The following is a 15,636-nucleotide window of genomic DNA, read 5'->3' as shown; positions in this document are numbered from 1 at the left end:
GCTGTGTTTAATTTAGCATATTTCGTCGTCAAACATCTCCGAAAGCAACACGAAAACACCGTTGCAATGGAACGGGGGATTGATTGGGTTAAGTTCGTTTTATCCTCGGTATATTTTGAAAATGAGAAGGTATATTACGGTATATTTCTGAGGGTCAGTCACACTGCTACAATGGAAATGCAAGAACCTTGGTAAAATTTTTGTTTAGAAAGTTGTTACCGTACTTTATGATAAATAAGAGGCTGTTTTAAGTGTAAACTTAATACACATATTACTATGTAGCCCAAAAAGCCCCGAATAAACACAAGCTGACGCACTTGAATCAACCATTTGCAGCAGGTTGCTGCACAACAAAAATGGGGTTGTTTCTTTAATTCCCACTCCTGCTTTGCTTGAAATATTTCAGCGAGAATCAGGAGGAGCTGGAAGATGACTTTGATGAGGAGAAGTCGGCCAATCGTACTTCCGATGAAAACCGCAAGTATGAGAAAGCAAATGATGTTGTAGTCGTAGAATCGATAATGGCTGAATTCCACTTGAAACTGCTAGACAAAACCACAGCGAAATCGAGAAGCGGAGACGGGACAAGATGAACACGTACATCAACGAGCTCTCCTCCATGATACCCATGTGCTATGCCATGCAGAGGAAGCTGGACAAGCTGACGGTGCTGCGGATGGCGGTGCAGCATTTGCGCGGTATACGAGGCAGCGGTAGTCTGCATCCGTACGTTGGCGCTGATTTTAGGCCGAACTTTATGTCGGACCAGGAGCTGAAGATGATAATATTGCAGGCTTCGGAGGGATTTCTGTTCGTTGTGGGTTGTGATCGTGGGCGCATCCTCTATGTGTCCGACTCGGTGTCCAGTGTCCTGGACTGCACGCAGGCGGATCTATTGGGGCAGAGCTGGTTCGATGTTCTGCATCCGAAGGATATTGGCAAGGTCAAAGAGCAGCTCTCCTCGCTGGAGCAGTGCCCAAGGGAGCGACTCATCGATGCGAAGAGTAAGCTTAGCCAATTATCATTGCAAATCTTAAACTCAATGGCAAAACATTTATTTTTTCCTACCCAGCCATGCTTCCCGTCAAGACAGACGTCCCTCAGAGTCTCTGCCGCCTGTGTCCTGGTGCGCGTCGCTCCTTCTTTTGTCGCATGAAACTGCGTGCCGCAAACAATCAAATCAAGGAGGAATCGGACACATCATCCAGCTCGCGCAGCTCCACCAAGCGCAAGTCCAAGCTGAGTATAGATCACAAGTATCGGGTTATTCAGTGCACAGGCTACCTGAAATCATGGACGCCCATCAAGGATGAGGAACAGGATGGCGATAGCGACGATCAGACAACAAATCTCTCCTGCCTGGTGGCCATCGGACGCATACCGCCCAATGTGCTCAACTCGAGTGTGCCCACATCGCTGGAAACGCATCCAAACATTCGGCATGTGCTCTTCATCTCACGACACTCGGCGGAGGGAAAGTTTCTTTTCATCGATCAGCGGTAGGTGTACGAGTACGAGTTGCCCGTTCTTGGTCGATTTATATGTTGTGTTGTGTCCTCCTTTAGTGCCACCCTCGTGATTGGTTTCCTGCCGCAGGAGATCCTTGGGACCAGCTTTTACGAGTATTTCCACAACGAAGACATCGCCGCACTGGTCGAGTCCCACAAGATTGTTATGCAGGTGCCGGAGAAGCTCACCACGCAGGTGTACCGCTTCCGCTGCAAGGACAATGGCTACGTACAGCTGCAGAGCGAGTGGCGTGCCTTCAAGAATCCCTGGACAAATGAGATTGACTACATAATTGCCAAAAATTCTGTCTTCTTGTAATCGGGCAATGCCTGCCAGATTCGATTGGGTTGATAATCTACTTTGCTCGTAACTCATTTTTATACCATAAATTAAACGCACAAAATCAATTGGAAAATGTTAGAATGTATCTTAGAGATTTAGTTAACTCTCCCCCTCTTATTCCTCCACGAGTCTAAGAGAGTTTGGTCAGAGTAGTTGTAGTACATAGTAAAATAAACAACAAATAGCTCTACGGCAGGCACGTTTTGGACGTGATCTACGGCTAGAATTTCTGTATATGCGAAGAGTATAAATATATATGTGTATACATATGTATGTATATATGTGTATGTGTATATATCTACACACGTACATGATTTATCAACTGAGACGGGCTTTTTCTCCCATTTCGTTTTGATTCGTTTTCGTTGTTTCTTTTTTGTTTTTTCCTGCACTATCAATAGACCGACCGACGTGAAAAGACGACAGGCCAAGCGCGTGGGTCCGACTCTCTCGTGAATTAGTTTCGGAATTAGTTGGCACAGAGCTGGCGTGTTGTGCGGACTGTTCGTATTTCGTACCCAATAGTTCATCAATTGGATAAATACAAATATGAGTGCCCTCATCATTTTGTGCTCCATTTTAATTGGATTTGTGATCTATTCACTTGTCAAATCGGTGCGGCGACCCAAGAATTTTCCACCAGGTGAGATGGCAACAAAGGATACGCGACAGATCCCTGCACCTGCAGGTGTCTGCACTGGCCGCATTTAAGTGAGAATAAGCAAAAGATACTCCGATAACCGCGTCTATTGTGTGGCTTAGAGGGTGCCTTCCATGTGCTCCATGTAGGACGAGACGACCTGTCTCGCTCCCAATTGGGCTGTACACTCATTAGCAACACGAAATGGACACCGACAGTGACAGCGGCAGAGGCAGAGACAGAGATGGGTACGGTGTCGGCATTGATAATATTGTCACATAGCCATATCTGACACCAGACCTAACAGGTCTGAGGTACGTGCCTAACAAGGGTAGGGGCACGGTACGGTCTGAATTTATGCATTTCTCAGTACTCCAATTGCAGCTTGGCTGTGATGGCATAATATTGCATTGTAATGCCATACAGTGCAGGGCATAATAATTAACATACGAAAGGGGATGGATGGGATATTGCCATCAATATTACCAGCCCTTACATACGATTAAAGGCTATTCTTATACTTATGAAACGCACTGTCTACTCCACTACGAAATGTGCGAAAACTAAAAACAGATCTCAATCCCCAGCACATGTACATGGTGCGCCCCGCATTGATATTTCTGATAACCAACAGATTTCGATTTAAAGTAATTTCATAATTTACTGGCCAACAGATTTCACTAGTGAACGATTAGATTAGTAAGTAGTAGTCCCTCCATACATACGAGTATATTCCTTCCGGACAGAGGCATGGAAACGATTTCATGATTTGGCCATCGATTGCTGAAAGATTGGATAATTGGTCAGGCAAGATTTAGTAACCCTCTGCAATTGTCTGTTCTGTTCTGTTCTTCAATTAGGTCCCCGATTCGTGCCTTGGCTCGGCAACACACTGCAGTTCCGCAAGGAGGCACGGGCTGTGGGCGGACAGCACATCCTCTTTGGGCAGTGGGCACAGCGTTACCAGAGCCCGTTGCTGGGACTGAAGCTGGGGCAGGAGTACGTGGTGGTGGCTCTGGGACACGAGATGGTGCGCGAGGTGCAGCTGCAGGAGGTATTTGAGGGGAGGCCGGACAACTTCTTTCTGCGTCTGCGCACGATGGGCACGAGGAAGGGTATCACTTGCACGGATGGGAAGCTCTGGTACGAGCATCGCAACTTTGCCATGAAGGAGATGCGTCACGTCGGCTATGGACGCAGTCAGATGGAGAGCCACATTGAGCGTGAGGCGGAGGAGCTCCTGTTGCAGCTGGACCGGACTGAGGAGGCACCCATAGAGCCGGTGACATGGTTGGCCCACGGTGTACTCAATGTGCTGTGGTGCCTCATAGCAGGTAAGAGGATTGCCAGCGAGGAAGATAGCACACTGCAAAGGTTGCTGGAGCTGATGAATCGTCGCTCCAAGCTGTTCGACATCTGCGGTGGGCTGCTCGCACAGTTCCCCTGGCTGCGGCATGTGGCACCCGATCGCACCGGCTACAATCTCATTCGGCAGCTCAACACGGAGCTCTACGGCTTCTTCATGGATACCATAGAAGAGCACAGACGTCAGCTGGAGATATCATCGGACAATGACCCGGTGGAGAGCGACCTGATCTATGCCTATCTGCAGGAGATGCGGAATCAAAGCTCGGATAGTGAGAGCAGCAGCTTCAACGAAACGCAGCTAGTGATGACCATTCTGGACTTTTTCATTGCCGGCTCCCAGACCACCAGCAACACCATTAACCTGGCTCTCATGGTGCTGGCCATGAGATCGGATGTTCAGGAGAAGCTTTTCGCCGAGGTCTTGACCAACGTGAAATCGGCAAAGGCGGACGCCTTCCCACATCTCAGTCGGAGGGAATCGTTTGACTACATGGACGCTTTCATAATGGAAGTGCAGCGTTTCTTTCACATAACACCCATTACGGGACCACGGCGTGCCCTCTGGCCCACTAAGCTGGGCGGCTACGACATACCGCAGAATGCCACCATTCTGATTAGCTTACGTTCGGTGCATCTCGACGAGCAGCACTGGGTGGATCCGCTGCAGTTTCGGCCAGAACGATTCATCGATGTGGGTGGCAAGTGCTTCAAGGATGAGTTTTTCATGCCCTTTGGCCTAGGCAGACGCCGCTGTCTGGGCGATGCTCTGGCCCGTGCCTGCATATTCTCGTTTCTGGTTAGGATAGTCCAGCAATTTCGCATTTTTCTGCCGCCTGGCGAGACTCCATCAATGGTGCTGCTGCCCGGCATTACGCTCACACCAAAGCCCTACAAAGTAAAGTTTGTGAAACGTTCGTCAGATTGAGTAGGCAGGCTCATGGTGAAATTACTAACTTATTCACCACGCTCGAAGAGACAAGCGCTAGAAAGGGATGGAGATGGATTAGTGGTTCCGAAACAGGGTGCTCTGTGGTGAAGACGTCACCTTGTTAGTAATTTCACCATGGGGCAGGGCAGGGCAGGGTGTTGGGTATACATTTCCACATTATGCATACATTAATATGTACAATAATCTTAAGGTTATTCGGTTAAATAACCAGTTATACATAGTATACCGATTGATCAGTGTTATTTCTGGTCTGTTTTTTTTGTTCTTTATTAAAGTGTCCTCTACATTAAACTTAAAATTTCGCATAATTTAAACAATTTGTGTAACAAAATTTAAATTAAATAAAAACCATATAATCGTAATCATTAATCGTTATCGTTGACGATCAGCGTTATGTTATCGTTATCGTTCGTCTTGTTTATATGCATGTATTTATAACAACACCAAGTCAGGGCTCTCAACGTATTTACAAACTCAAATTGAGAAGGAATTAATGTCCATTTACAGTAGGGGGTATGGGGGTGTATAATAAAATACGTAGCTGTCTAGGGGTTAACACTTTCTGGTTGGTCCTGGACCAAATTGCGTCTTGCAAATTAATAATAAACCATAATCAAAAACAAAACTATCATGGGGGAAGAGAGTATTCTTAACAAACCAATGAAATGAGCCGACCTGAAGACGGACCACAAATTCTTGACTTAAATGCTAGTAGTGACTGCACTTAGACATGTGCCTGACTGCCTTGCCTGTGCTGACTGCTGCTGCTGCTGCTTATGCTGCTGTCCCCTCTCATCTAACTTCCTATCGCGTTTTTGCTGTCTGTTTGTGTCTCATCTTTTGCTGGTACTAAAAATTAAAGCCATTGTCTGGCATATTCTGTGGATTGAACTCAAACTGTTGATTTCCCGCCATGGGTGCCACTCGGGTGTCCTCCTCTTCGTTTCCAAAGTACTGTTCAATAATGTAGAACGACTTGTGATAGATGTCACGATTCTCGTGCGCCTGCAGATACTCGATTTTGTCCAAACCTAAAAGCCACACATGAAGCAACATTAGGATAGAAAACAAAATTAAAACGATAAGTCAGCTCACCTCCGCACTCCTCGATGGCCATGGCATAGGGATTGGGTCGAACTTGATACTTTTCGCCCGCTTTAAGAATATTCTCCAGAGCATTGAGCGCCACCTGAACAATATCGGAATCGATGACAGTGAGGAAATCGCACATTGGCGGGACACAGCCGACCTCCACCAGATAGTGGATCTGCTCTGAGGTGCCGCTGCTGGTTGCATTGGTGATGGCCCAGGCGGCCTCTTTGCGCGTCTTGAACTCGGCCGTCTGCATAATGTTCATCAACTGTGGGAATATATTCGCATTGATAATCGCCTGAATTTGATCCCGATTGCCAGCGGCAATATTTGATATGGTCCAGCAGGATTCCTTCTTGATCGTCTCCGTCGTCGAGTGGAGCAACTGGCTAATGCAGGGCAACGCATTGTAGCTCAATATCATTTGTGTTTGCTGATCATCACCGGTCACAATATTACCAACAGCCCTCAAAGCAGCTGTGCTGACATTCTGCTGCGGATGCCTACCATGAGAGAGAGAGCAAAGAGGATAAGCATTTGAATGGATCTTATTTTAACAATCACTCACAATAGCAGATCGACCAGACGACGAGAAACGCCCGCATCTATGACAGCCTGAATTTTATCATTGGGTCCATCGGATAGATAGCTGATGGCCCAGCATGTGTCGCTGAGTACATCCACATCGGAGTAGTCGAGCAGGCGAGCCAGTATGGGCAGACCGTGTACGATTTTAGTGAAGTCCGCTGGCGGGTTTTTGCCACGACATAAATTTGAGAGCGTCCACACGGCATTCCTAATCATGGTGATGCGCTCTGAAGAGCTCAACACTCTGCAATAATATGAAGGTATATATATTGTCTGTCGGAATAGCAACAGCTCTTCTCTACTCACTGCAACAGTGGCAACATGATGCCCGAGCTAAGCAGATGGTCGCGGCATAAGGGCGAGTCACCAGCTATGTTGCCAAGGGCCCAGACGGCCTGCTCCTGCACATCGTCATGGGGGCTGGACAGCAGCTCTATAAATATGGGCACAGCCCCGGCCTCAATGACAATCTTGGTTTGATGCGATGTACCCGACGCAATGTTTGTCAGTGTCCAGGCGGCCTCAAACTGTAGAGTGGCATTGGTGTTGTTTCTTAGAAATGTCACAAACTGGGGCACTATGCCTCGCTGAATGACCTCCTCGATGGGCGGATTTGGATCGCGAGACAACAACTTGCGAAACTTCTGCGTTGCCTCTAGTTGATCGCTCTCCTTTGTGCTGTACAGCATTTGTATCATTTCCTGGTTAATAATCGATGGTTGTGGTCCTGTTCCGGCACCAGCCTCTGCCTGGCCCGATGACTGTGCGCCCATTCCCTGCGGCCCAGTGGTACTGTCCGCAATTTGCATGTCGGTGTTCTGTGATGTATGAATTCGTTTAGTGGCCATGCTAGACAGTAGATTATATAGAATGCATACCTGCAGCTCACTGCTGCTGCTACTCTCCATTCCGGTAGGGGATGGATCCAGCACCACATTGCGACGCTTGAACAATTGCTGCTCACGCTTGGTTTTCCGCAACTGGATGCCAACTTCCTCGCGACGGCGACGCATTTCCGTCGAGTCCAATGCGGCATTTTTATACCGCTGCTTATGGGTAGCGGACATGGCGATCTCTTGTTTCAGTTCACGAAGCTGGAAATGTCCACCATACATTTTAAATCATTTTTATTTATTATGTTCTATTAAAAGCAGACACTTAATATCTGTATAAGAATTTGTTTTTAGAGTATTCAGCCAACTTTGATACAACACTTTAATTGTCATATATAATCTATGCATGTACATACATATGTAAATAAACAGTCACTGCGGTCTGCTTTAATCCACACTTTAGTGGAGTGCCAAGCCCAAATACTTCCTGCCTTGCCTGTTATGTTCCTTATGGCCAGCTCTGGTTAGGAAAGAGCACGGATATGACGTTGCTCTTCCAAAAACAGTGATAGGCACATTCGTGTTTAATTAAACTTTTTAGTTTTCTTGGCAATATATGCACAATCCCAACACTTTCACATTTCTATTGTGTGTTGTGTGTGTGGCAAAATGTATGTATGCATGCATGTGTTTGTGCGTGGGCTTAGGTCAGAAGCAGCACCCGTGCTGCACCCCCAACTTGTCGAGTCACTCCTTTTGGTAAGTAATATACCTGGCTCCAGAATTATTAATGATCAACACTTTCGTTACCTGTGTGTGGAAGGGTTTGGCTTTCGTTGTTTGATTAAATCATGCGAAAAGCAATGGGAAATTTTACGCACGATACGCCACACGTTTTAGCGCACAGAGTTGCCAGACGGCCCTGGAATGCAATACAGCTGATGCAATAGATATCGAATGCGAGCATTGTCGGGGCGGGGGGACAAGACTCGATTTGGAGGCAAACATTATGAAAAATTCGAAAGGAAAAGCACGCCGAAAGGCCGAGAAGCAAATCGAACGCCCAGACTCTACACAAGTGGCACGGGAAAAGCACATAATGGAATTAATGCACGAGTACAACAATCTGAAGGATGCGACCCAGACAGTAGTCGAGCAGTTGGCCGCATTGAAGGATATTTCCATCAAATCAGCACATGAAATGTTCAACTTGCCTAACAGTGAATGAAAAATAAAATGTTCTCGGGTTCATTTATGTATTTCCAAGTGTTCATAAATGCCACCAGGTCAGTAAAGTCTTTTAGGCGGTTCCTCTATGGTTTACACATAAGATTAAGGCTTAAAACTAATCAAGTCACTGCACTACGCTCAATTGCACTTTTATATTGCGAATCACTCTATTGTCCAGCATGGAAGTAAGCCCGGCAGCGTTCATTGAATGCCTTGTACGTCCGCTCCTTGATGATGTCTTCCACATACAATTCTGCCTGCAGCACCCTCAGCTATAGAGCAGATAAGAGATAATTGTAATTTATAAGCAGAAACAATATTCCATGGTTCATTTACCTTCCGCTGCTCTGCCTTGAACTTGCTGCCCGTTTCCACATCATTGGGCTGAGCCTCTTGCTGCTCACGGAGTTTTTTCAGACTATTCGCCGACAGTGTTATGCAATTGCGTATCTTGTCTTGCTGTTCGATTAATAAATACACATTTAGTTACGGCCGCCTACATCTAAAACGCCAGATATATGTGGGTTACCCGAGTGAGGTGCGATTGCTCCAATTTGGCATAAAGGTCGCGGCACGTGTTTTCGCTATCCACTTGGCCCTTGAAGGATTCGGTGGGAAGTGCATTCAGAGCATATATAATTTTGTCATCCACATCTCGCATCTTCTTCAGCGCCTCCTGTTATCAGTTAAGAGCCTTGTTATATAAGAAAATTGAGCAACATAAACTTTGTTCGGCACTCACCTGGAAGCCAAGAAAGTCCAAGCAATAAACGGCCATTGAAACTAGGGACCAAAAATAGGTAAAACTGATTTTTAAAAATAAAAACAAAATTCTATAGTATAATGCCGGCGCAACGTGCCAGTTGCCTGAGTTGCCATCTGTGGTTCAAATCTATCGTAAATGTGCGAATCGATGTGTATTAAAAGCCGATATGTGGTGCTGTGAACACCGCGCATCGCTATCAGGTGCATGTAAAAAAAAAAATCATAACAAAATAATCTCAAACAAACGAACCCCAGCGAGCCCTCGCAGCCCCAGCAGCCACTACAATGCCAGTTAGATCCGAAGATATTCGAGAAAAAATAGAAAATGGAATCTACAAGCTTGCACTCAACAACAAAAGCACGCGCAGCACTGTGTGGCGCGTTTACCGAAAAATTAAGAAAGAGGATGGCACAATCCTTGAGAACCTATTGTATTGCACTGGCTGCAAAGGCTTAATGTCGTTTACCCACAAGTCGACGACAAATCTACGACGCCACAGGTGCCATCTGCAGTATCTTAAAGCAAGTATCTTCGGAAGCAAGTCAAGCCAAAAAATACACAAAAACGAAATTGACACGAGCAAAGAGGTGGAGCAGAAACAGTCAGCAAATGACGAAACTGAACGTATACCTGCTGTGGTGGTGAGCAAGGAGGAAAAACAGGAGCAGCTTGAGGACGAGGTTGAGAAGAAGCCCACTGCCGCAGACGTCGCCGCCTTCGCCAGTGCTTGCATCGTCCAGCAGCAGCTCCAGCCCCATCCCCATCTACAGAATCAGCCGGACATGTCGATGTCCCTCGATGTCAGTGAAGCCCAAGAGTCCTCTATATACGCCCAAACATGGTCTCTAGAGTATCGCAAGCTCAGTGAAGACCAAAAGTTCTATGCCAAACGAGCAATTGACGAGATCTTTGTCCTGGGCCGATTACGGCGCCTGACATTAAACACAGTGCCACCAGCTGAGTAAATAGTCATCTCCTTGGCGTAGTATTAGTTGTCCAATATACATAGATAGAGGGTATCATCTGTACATATAAAAATTTGTATTAATTAAAATAAATATTAATAGTGGAAACCGGTCTCGTTTCATAAAAAGTTGAGATGTTATTGTTAATAAAGCATTTAAATGTACAATTAAATTGTTGCGATTTAATTTGAGGATCTTTCGATATATATATTATTTTCATCTTATCGATACTAAGCCGCATTGGATTAGTTTGTTTACAAATTAAAATGTCTGCGCGACCGGGTCTTCATAAAGTTAAGAATCCAGAAAGCCCGAAACGAACTGCTCCGCAGTCTGTTGATGCTGTTGACGAGGAGGATAATAAATGCCCCTTCAATGAAGACTTCATTCGGGAGTCAGCTGCGAATTTTGAGGAAGGTTCATCGGGAGAGGAAGACAAGAACGAGACTGGCGAAGATGTAGTGCCCGACAAGCAGAGGAGCTGGCACTTTTATGGCATTGGCATCCCTCTAATGATCATTATACTGTCGATGGCTGCCTGGTACTATATCTATGCGGAGAAGAGCTGTGCTTTTAAGACGCAGCGCGGTATCGAACCAAAGCAATCGGATAGAGTATGGATGGCTCTACAAAAAGGAATTGAAGGGCTGATCAACAAGCGAGATCCGCGACCCAGTGTATTCCTGTTTCTGCATCAAGAAGAGGAACTAAAGACGCTCATTGACGAAATTGCAACTGAGGCGTCGCGCTGTTTTGGTATGTTGCACATATACCTAATAACATATGCTTTAAAAACTCAAATTACCAACAGGTGGACCGGGGAAGCCAGTACACATGAACAAAGATGACTTTGTACCGAAAAATGGTGACTATGGATTTGCCATTGAACAGTTTAAGAAGAAACTTCAAGAGGGCAATGTATTTCTCATCGTCAACCTCAATGAAGTAAGTGGAGCAGCAAATACACCGACACTGGAGTTGAACTTTACGTTTACGTTTTGTTTTTTCTGCAGATTCCACCTAGGTCGGCACGGGCGTTGCACCCGATTTGCGACACCTACAATCCTATTGCCGCGGACGCAGTCATCTTTCTGACGCTGCACACATCCAGCACAACAGACACTGGAAACTCGGTGGAACTGGCCAGGCAAACACTGTACGAGCTGTGGGGCACACAGCTGCAAGACAACGAGCTTGAACCCCTAATTACGCGCGTCACCGATCAGGTGCTTCATCTAAACAGCACGGGCTAAATTCTCAAAATAAATTTGTATTAATACAAAAATAACAGCAGCATTTACAGTGCTGCCATTTAAAATTGCTTGTGGTGCCATATTTCCCCCACAAATGCCAGCAGGCTACATATCAGGCCGAAGCACCAAAGCATTATCAGGCCAATGATGTTGTCGAAGCCCAGCTGTACGGGACCGATTTCCAGGTTCTGCTTTTGGGAGGCAACAATGCGATTCTGCCTATGGGCGTTCATATATTCGGCGGCAATCTTCCATTCCCAGAATTTGTCCAAGCCCGAGGAGTGCCACGCCATAATAAAGTCGTTGTAGGCATTCAGATGCGGCCAAAGTCGCGGCACAAATGCCACTGTGAAGGCAAAGTAAATGTCATCGACCATTAGCTTTAATCGTTCCAACGAATCGTTGGAAATTAATTCTGTATTGCCCAAATGGCCATACTGCAAGCGTTCCACAACGAATCCCATTTGCTCCGAGCGCGAGTAGGCCGTAATCAGGGCGGCATCAAACACGCGATAATGCTCCATAAGGCCCAGGAGAACTGGCTACAAACAGAGATTTGGATCATGTCTCATAATTATTCGTTGCTCAGGACTCACATCAGCTGAACGCTCATCGATCGTGGTGATCCACGCCTGCGATGTACCAGTCCATATCAGTTTATGATCATAGAGACGCTGTCGAGAATCGGCCGCTTCCTCTAGTGTGGGCAGAGTCAGAATAGCCGCCAGTCCGCCACTGTAGACGGTCGTTAGAATGATGTCAATCATGTAGCTGGCCAAGAGCACGGTGCGCAGGGAATTTGAGGTGGTTACATAGCTGGTGCTCTGGTTGACGAATAGCTTCAGCGTACTGACGCAGCCAAACCGTAGACATTCAATCCATGTTTGAGGCAGCATCGATTGCTCCCAGCGTCGGGTAAGGCAGAGGCCCAGTATCTCGAGCAGCAGGCAGACCATCACACAAAGCCAAAGAATGGCCTGGAATGGACGCAAAAGTAGGGTCCAGCTGATTAAACGTTTGGGAGCTGGCACCAGACAAGTCACGCCCGAACGGCCCAGAAAGTGGGTCATATCCATGTGCTGATAGGCCTCGTACCTAGTCAAAGACATTTTTAATGGATATAGGCAAAGGATGGTATGGGAATAATACCACAAATACATTCCTCCAATGCCATAGTCGTTACGTCTATCGAGTACCATTCCTACTAGACCATAGCCCGTGGCATTCGAATAGATATCACCCCAGTCGCTCGGCTCAGCTGGAAACAGAATGAAGGAGGGTCAAGTGAACTTGAGAAGGCAAAAACGAATACGAATAGCCTACTTGTGTCAACCTGGACAGTGCAGTTGTAAAGTTTACAGAATATCATCATTAGACGCACTTCGGTGCCATCGATGAAGACTTCTGTCTTGCCCTCAGCGCGATCGGAAACAGTTGGCTGTCTTTCCTGGCTTGAGCGATCTGCTTTTAGAGTTCATTTTTTAAAAGGAAATCTAACTCACATAATCCAGCAACATGAATGGCTTGTAATCGAAGATTCCAATGACAACTTCACGACCCTGTAGATTCTGCAGCTTCTTGGACATTTTATTGCTCTGGGATCTTTCCCAGATGATTTCCCGCAGCTGGGCGTCATAGCGTTGCAGCAAATTAAATTGAATCGTCCCCGGTTTGTGGTTAAAGTCTCGCGGACCCACAAAGCGGTTTGTTTTGATGTCAAATATGCTCGAATTCAGATATGAGGCGCTGACCAGCCACACATTTGGTTGATCTGTTAATTGGTAAATGAAAAGAATGATTGGCCAACAATGGAAAAGGTACATCCTACCGTGAAATATGTATCCTTGGAGTAAGTCCTTGTCCTCATGTTGCAGCAGCAGCTCCTCCGTGTAGGCAAAAATAAACCGATTCCGCGGCGAACGCCAAATCGAATAAATGCTGGCATTATAAAAGTAACAAGCAAAGTCCGGTATTTGCTCTTGAAATGCTAAAAATGTCTTAAAAAGAGAAAACAATGCAAGCAATAACTGTTTAACTGTTTTATTCCGATTGTCTTCAATCAGCTGTTCTGCTATCGATAGCAAGAGAATGAAGAGAATTCGGAATTTCTAGTAAATTAAAATAATAATGGATAAACTTGGACTCGGCTGTCCGTTTGCTTTCCTTGGTGCAAAGGAGGGAAGACCGCAGGGTATCAGGGCCAAACCAGATATACTCCAGCTAAACTACGACTGTTATTTGGAGATACTTTCGTACCTGACTGCACTCGAGGATCAACTAAATCTGGGCCGCGCCCATATTTTGTTCCACCAAGTGCTGGCGAACATATTGCCTACGCGGTATAGCAAGATCAATGTGAAGATGCTGAAATCCATTCAGGACTGGGACTATATGCTGCAACTGTGCGGTTCCAGTGTGGTGCGGTGTGAGGTGCCCCACGGCCGCTGGGATGAGTCCGTCACCCATCCATTTCTGGGTCTGCTCAACCAGCACTGTTCGAATCTGCAACAACTTGTGCTGATATTCATGCACTCGGACACGGACACGCCGCCCGCTTCGAGGGACAGCAGAAATGGACACGCTAACATTATGCAGCTGCTGATGGAGCTTCCTGGACTGAGAAACCTGACGCTAATCGATGCCAGGGCACCTCAGCGTATGTATTTCCTCGTGCTGCTTACCCACTGATACAGATTTTCGAACCCATGCAGTTGAGCAGTTGCAACATTTCGGTGAACTGCAAGCCCTAGATGTGGATGGCATTGACGTCAATCTGAGTGAAGAGAATTTCGTGCAGATGTTCCACAACAAGGAGAATTTGTGCCGGCTCTTGTTGAACTTTGGACGTGCCCTGAAACGCACATATCAGCTGCCCCAAGTGTCTGACCATTGTGCTCAGCTGGAACATCTGACGCTGGAGAACTTCGACTTGAACCTGCCCGATTTTGGAGATTTTAGGTCTCTGAAATCTCTGCGTATGATCTCGCGCTGGATTGGAGAAGTGAACAGCGATTTCTACAGATCGTTGGCCAAACGCTATGCTGATCACTTAGAGCAGCTGCAGTTCCTGTCGATTCGTGTTGGAGCGGCCCAAGTGCATCACATACTGGCACTTAAGAGAATCAAAGCGCTCGAATGTGATAATTGGCCATCGGAAGCTGTTGAAAAATTAGGTCTACTAACTGAACTCGAGTGCTTGGCCATAGAATGTATTAATCCCGTTAAGGCAGTCAATTGTCAGCTTCTGTCGGTCCTAAGCAGCTGCTCCAAGCTGGCGCATCTGAAGCTGGGCAAGCGTTGGCAAATGACCAGCTCTGAGGCGATAAGATTTCTCTCCGATGTGCGAGAAGTTCGTTTGGGTTCCAAAACGAAGCTACTGCTGACGATTTCGTTTATCAAATTGAAAGAACATCAACAAGTGGTTCGTTAACTTCTATAAAAACTTAAACTGTATTATAAATCTCTACTTTTTCAGTTGAATGATTTGTTCACAAATGACACACATTTGCGGCTTGGTTTCCATGACGTCTGCCATTACTGTCGACCAGACACACACTCCAGATGTGACACAATCTTTGACTAAAGATAAAAGCATATTCATACCTCACAATGGGAATGTTCTATGGCCACCGTCAGCCTCAGTATCCAATCGTTGTAGGCAATACCATTCCTCTCAAACTCGCGTCGTTTACTCTCATAATCATAAACATCAGCCTCGTCGTTGGCCCACGTTTGCGAGTCCATGTTTATCACGGGCAGCAATCCATCTCCTGCCAGTTGTAAATCAAATGCAGAATGCCACAAAACGCACGTGGCATGCGAATCTACAAAATATTGCTGGGCTAAATGGATACACACCGACTTAAAGTATTACCACTTGAAAGCAGGGAACACAGAAACTCACCCAGAAAATTAAGCACGATTGACCAGTAGCTTGGTTCCACTAGTAAATGGCTCATTGTTGCTTTGTTCTTCCACTTATATGTATATCACGTATTTATAGAAAATTGTGCAGTATTCATTTTAAATAGTATTTATTGAGTTACGATTGGAGTACCTGAAGAAAGTGCGTCTTAATTATAGCGATTATCGCTTCAAATT

At 46.1% G+C, this 15,636-nt stretch overlaps 9 protein-coding genes across 14 annotated transcripts; 6 read left to right on the top strand and 3 right to left on the bottom strand.

Moving 5' to 3' along the window:
- Positions 1-130: 130 nt before the first annotated feature.
- Positions 131-2,041, top strand: LOC117894823 (protein cycle). Its single transcript, XM_034802069.1, has 5 exons — positions 131-191; positions 407-481; positions 550-1,004; positions 1,073-1,499; positions 1,566-2,041. Exons 1-5 carry the CDS (start codon positions 172-174, stop codon positions 1,825-1,827), a joined length of 1,239 nt encoding a protein of 412 aa, XP_034657960.1. The 5' UTR covers positions 131-171; the 3' UTR covers positions 1,828-2,041.
- A 247-nt stretch (positions 2,042-2,288) lies between these two features.
- Positions 2,289-5,170, top strand: LOC117894819 (probable cytochrome P450 305a1). Its single transcript, XM_034802062.1, has 2 exons — positions 2,289-2,494; positions 3,352-5,170. Exons 1-2 carry the CDS (start codon positions 2,401-2,403, stop codon positions 4,782-4,784), a joined length of 1,527 nt encoding a protein of 508 aa, XP_034657953.1. The 5' UTR covers positions 2,289-2,400; the 3' UTR covers positions 4,785-5,170.
- On the bottom strand, positions 5,140-8,254 carry LOC117894818 (importin subunit alpha-7). The gene is made up of 6 exons (XM_034802060.1): positions 8,132-8,254; positions 7,367-7,582; positions 6,795-7,306; positions 6,469-6,732; positions 5,904-6,403; positions 5,140-5,839 (listed from the first exon to the last, which is right to left on the bottom strand). The coding sequence occupies exons 2-6, from the start codon at positions 7,553-7,555 to the stop codon at positions 5,658-5,660; spliced, it is 1,647 nt and encodes a 548-aa protein (XP_034657951.1). The 5' UTR covers positions 7,556-7,582; positions 8,132-8,254; the 3' UTR covers positions 5,140-5,657.
- Positions 8,174-8,610, top strand: LOC117894828 (DNA repair protein SWI5 homolog). The gene has a single exon (XM_034802076.1). The coding sequence runs from the start codon at positions 8,331-8,333 to the stop codon at positions 8,547-8,549; it is 219 nt and encodes a 72-aa protein (XP_034657967.1). The 5' UTR covers positions 8,174-8,330; the 3' UTR covers positions 8,550-8,610.
- On the bottom strand, positions 8,561-9,444 carry LOC117894827 (coiled-coil domain-containing protein 58). The gene is made up of 4 exons (XM_034802075.1): positions 9,294-9,444; positions 9,081-9,227; positions 8,888-9,010; positions 8,561-8,823 (listed from the first exon to the last, which is right to left on the bottom strand). The coding sequence occupies exons 1-4, from the start codon at positions 9,327-9,329 to the stop codon at positions 8,719-8,721; spliced, it is 411 nt and encodes a 136-aa protein (XP_034657966.1). The 5' UTR covers positions 9,330-9,444; the 3' UTR covers positions 8,561-8,718.
- A 57-nt stretch (positions 9,445-9,501) lies between these two features.
- On the top strand, positions 9,502-10,355 carry LOC117894826. The gene has a single exon (XM_034802074.1). The coding sequence runs from the start codon at positions 9,602-9,604 to the stop codon at positions 10,280-10,282; it is 681 nt and encodes a 226-aa protein (XP_034657965.1). The 5' UTR covers positions 9,502-9,601; the 3' UTR covers positions 10,283-10,355.
- A 147-nt stretch (positions 10,356-10,502) lies between these two features.
- LOC117894825 lies at positions 10,503-11,570 on the top strand. 2 transcript variants are annotated; one of them, XM_034802073.1, is made up of 4 exons: positions 10,503-10,638; positions 10,671-11,038; positions 11,094-11,227; positions 11,296-11,570. In XM_034802073.1, exons 1-4 carry the CDS (start codon positions 10,622-10,624, stop codon positions 11,533-11,535), a joined length of 759 nt encoding a protein of 252 aa, XP_034657964.1. In that variant the 5' UTR covers positions 10,503-10,621; the 3' UTR covers positions 11,536-11,570. The 2 variants fall into 2 exon arrangements, with proteins under 2 accessions (XP_034657964.1, XP_034657963.1); XM_034802072.1 differs by having other exon boundaries at positions 10,516-11,038.
- On the bottom strand, positions 11,553-15,494 carry LOC117894820. Of its 4 annotated transcripts, XM_034802066.1 has the most exons (8): positions 15,440-15,494; positions 15,139-15,377; positions 13,364-13,532; positions 13,038-13,306; positions 12,859-12,982; positions 12,685-12,793; positions 12,132-12,630; positions 11,553-12,077 (listed from the first exon to the last, which is right to left on the bottom strand). In XM_034802066.1, the coding sequence occupies exons 1-8, from the start codon at positions 15,492-15,494 to the stop codon at positions 11,595-11,597; spliced, it is 1,947 nt and encodes a 648-aa protein (XP_034657957.1). In that variant the 3' UTR covers positions 11,553-11,594. The 4 variants fall into 4 exon arrangements, with proteins under 4 accessions (XP_034657957.1, XP_034657954.1, XP_034657956.1 ...); XM_034802065.1 differs by lacking the exons at positions 15,139-15,377; positions 15,440-15,494 and adding an exon at positions 14,217-14,296 and having other exon boundaries at positions 11,557-12,077; XM_034802064.1 differs by lacking the exons at positions 15,139-15,377; positions 15,440-15,494 and having other exon boundaries at positions 11,557-12,077; positions 13,038-13,281; positions 13,364-13,383.
- On the top strand, positions 13,619-15,152 carry LOC117894822. Of its 2 annotated transcripts, none has more exons than XM_034802067.1 (3): positions 13,619-14,191; positions 14,247-14,956; positions 15,011-15,152. In XM_034802067.1, the coding sequence occupies exons 1-3, from the start codon at positions 13,663-13,665 to the stop codon at positions 15,116-15,118; spliced, it is 1,347 nt and encodes a 448-aa protein (XP_034657958.1). In that variant the 5' UTR covers positions 13,619-13,662; the 3' UTR covers positions 15,119-15,152. The 2 variants fall into 2 exon arrangements, with proteins under 2 accessions (XP_034657958.1, XP_034657959.1); XM_034802068.1 differs by having other exon boundaries at positions 14,056-14,191; positions 14,255-14,956.
- Positions 15,495-15,636: the final 142 nt, after the last annotated feature.

This window comes from Drosophila subobscura, chromosome J, assembly GCF_008121235.1.
Source record: "Drosophila subobscura isolate 14011-0131.10 chromosome J, UCBerk_Dsub_1.0, whole genome shotgun sequence".
Classification (NCBI taxonomy): Eukaryota; Metazoa; Arthropoda; class Insecta; order Diptera; family Drosophilidae; genus Drosophila; species Drosophila subobscura.
Note: the sequence above shows the minus strand (reverse complement) of the source record. Positions and strands in the feature narration are given on the sequence as shown.